Source organism: Lolium rigidum, chromosome 7 (genome assembly GCF_022539505.1).
Source record: "Lolium rigidum isolate FL_2022 chromosome 7, APGP_CSIRO_Lrig_0.1, whole genome shotgun sequence".
NCBI lineage: Eukaryota > Viridiplantae > Streptophyta > Magnoliopsida > Poales > Poaceae > Lolium > Lolium rigidum.
This window is the reverse complement of record NC_061514.1, coordinates 286809989-286812275: the sequence shown is the minus strand read 5'-3', so window position 1 is coordinate 286812275 and position 2287 is coordinate 286809989. Positions and strand designations below refer to the sequence as shown.

The window sequence follows — 2287 nt, the reverse complement described above, 5'->3', positions numbered from 1 at the left end:
GCGGGACCTTCTTTACCCGCTCGCACACGGTCCTGCACGTGCAGGAGAGGGCATCCGTGATGCTCCTTGAAGCTCATGGAGCTTGGTCCGGCGGCGACAACAAGGCTTGACAGTGGTGGTTCTCGACGGAGGTGTGGGCTAAGCGCCTGATCTTGATAGACACGAAGCAACCCACGAATTCCAAAGCTCGTGGCTAAACTTTTTTTTTTTTTTTGAGGGAAGCTCGTGGCCAAATGAGTTCAAGCCATGGCCCGCGCTTCCTCTATGATTTGGCTGTGATGTTTTATGCGTATGCGGTTCGTTGTCTCCACATGTCCAATAATCGGCATGGAGCCATGGATAAGTATTGAGCTCGCCTGGTGAAATGCAGACTTTCTTTGGGCAGAAATGCAGCTGAGGTGAACAACGTTTAACCCACTCCAAGATGGAACGAACAAAGATGATGCTAAGGTAAAACAGTGAAACAGATTCGTGAGGTAGCGTCTATCTTACGTTGCAGGGAAATTGGGCAATCTGGTAGGAATTCATCTCATCTGAACAAGGAGAAGAGTGTCAAAGCTGGAGACTAGTGTGGTGCCCCATCTTGATAAAGTTCCCGTCTTTCCCAAAGAGTTCCGTGCGCCGCCGTTCTCCTCCAATCTGAAACAGCCGCGGCGATGGAATCCCAGGTCGCCGTCGTGACGGTGCCGTTCCCGGCGCAGGGCCACCTGAACCAGCTCCTTCACCTGTCGCTGCTGCTCGCGGGCCGGGGCATCCCCGTGCACTTCGCCGCGCCGGAGCCGCACCTCCGGGAGGCCCGCGCGCGCGTGCACGGCTGGGACGCCGCGGCGCTCCTCGCCATCCGCTTCCGCGCGCTCGACGTCCCGGCGCACGCGTCCCCGGACCCCGACCCGTCCTCGCCGTTCCCGACGCACATGCAGCCCCTCTTCGAGGCCTTCTGCGACGGCGGCGGCGCGCGCGCCTCGCTCGCGGCGCTCCTGGAGGAGCTCTCGGCGTCCCACCGCCGCGTCGTCGTCCTGCACGACCGCATGGCGGCGTTCGCCGCCGGGGAGGCCGCGCGGCTGCCCAACGCGGAGGCGCTCGGGGTGCACTGCCTCGCCGCGTCCTACAACGTCGGGTGGATGGACCCCGGCCACCGCCTCCTGCGGGAGCACGGGATGGTGTTCCACCCGGCCGACGCCTGCGCGACCAGGGAGTTCGTGGCGCTCGCCAAGCGGATGGGCCAGGAGCGCCGCCGCGCGCCCGGCGCCGGCATGGTGGTGAACACCTGCCGCGCGCTCGAGGGCGAGTTCCTCGACGTGCTCGCCGCCCAGAGCGCTTCCTCCTCCGACGGCCACAAGCTGTTCGCCGTCGGGCCTCTGAACCCGCTGCTAAACCCCGTCCCCGACACTCCCGCGGAGCGACACCCGTGCCTGGAGTGGCTCGACAAGCAGCCGCCGTCGTCGGCGCTGTACATTTCGTTCGGCACGACGTCGTCTCTCCGGGCAGAGCAGGTCAGGGAGCTGGCGGCCGCGCTGCGGGACACCAACCAGCGGTTCGTCTGGGCGCTGCGCGACGCCGACCGCGCGGACATGCGCGAGCCCGGCGGTGAGCGCCGGCTCGCGGAGTCGGCGGCGTCCCTGCTCGGCGACGCGGCGGCGCAAGGGACGGGCGTGGTGGTCACCGGCTGGGCGCCGCAGCTGGAGATCCTGGCGCACGGCGCGACGGCGGCGTTCATGAGCCACTGCGGGTGGAACTCGACGGTGGAGGGGCTGAGCCACGGGAAGGCCATCCTGGCGTGGCCGATGCACAGCGACCAGCCATGGGACGCGGAGCTCGTGTGCAAGTACCTCCGGGCGGGGATCCTCGTGCGGCCGTGGGAGGAGCGAGGGGACGTCACGCCGGCGGCCGCCATCCGGGAGGCTATCGAGAGGGCGATGCGATCGGACGAAGGGGCGGCGGTCCGGGAGAGGGCAAGGGCGCTTGGGGACGCTGTGTGCGCCGCCCATGGCGACGGCGGGTCGTCGAGCCGGGACCTGGACGACCTTGTCGCGTACGTGACGAGGTGACCGATAGATACGCGATGCATCACTGACTGTGGAGCTGGAGTTAAACATTCGTGGCCACTCTTGAAGCTTTTGATTCGAATTTGTACTCACTCTTGGAGTGGATGGGGATCGCTAACGGCACCGATGCTTGGACCAACTACACCTTCTCCGGGTGGTGGAACATGATGGCGGCGGCTCCTCAAATAACCGCAAGGGTTTTGCATCCCTAATCCACCTTGTCACTTGGGAGGTGTGGAACG

The 2287-nt window shown here is 65.2% G+C and overlaps 1 protein-coding gene across 1 annotated transcript; it reads left to right on the top strand.

Annotated features, from left to right (window-relative positions):
* The first annotated feature begins 508 nt into the window (after positions 1-508).
* LOC124675873 (cis-zeatin O-glucosyltransferase 1-like) lies at positions 509-2048 on the top strand. The gene has a single exon (XM_047211940.1). It carries the CDS (start codon positions 657-659, stop codon positions 2046-2048), a length of 1392 nt encoding a protein of 463 aa, XP_047067896.1. The 5' UTR covers positions 509-656.
* The last annotated feature ends 239 nt before the right edge of the window (positions 2049-2287 follow it).

Bases quoted from the DNA above. Each gene is read 5' to 3' on its own strand.
- LOC124675873 (XM_047211940.1), top strand. From the start codon at position 657: ATGGAATCCCAGGTCGCCGTCGTGACGGTGCCGTTCCCGGCGCAGGGC.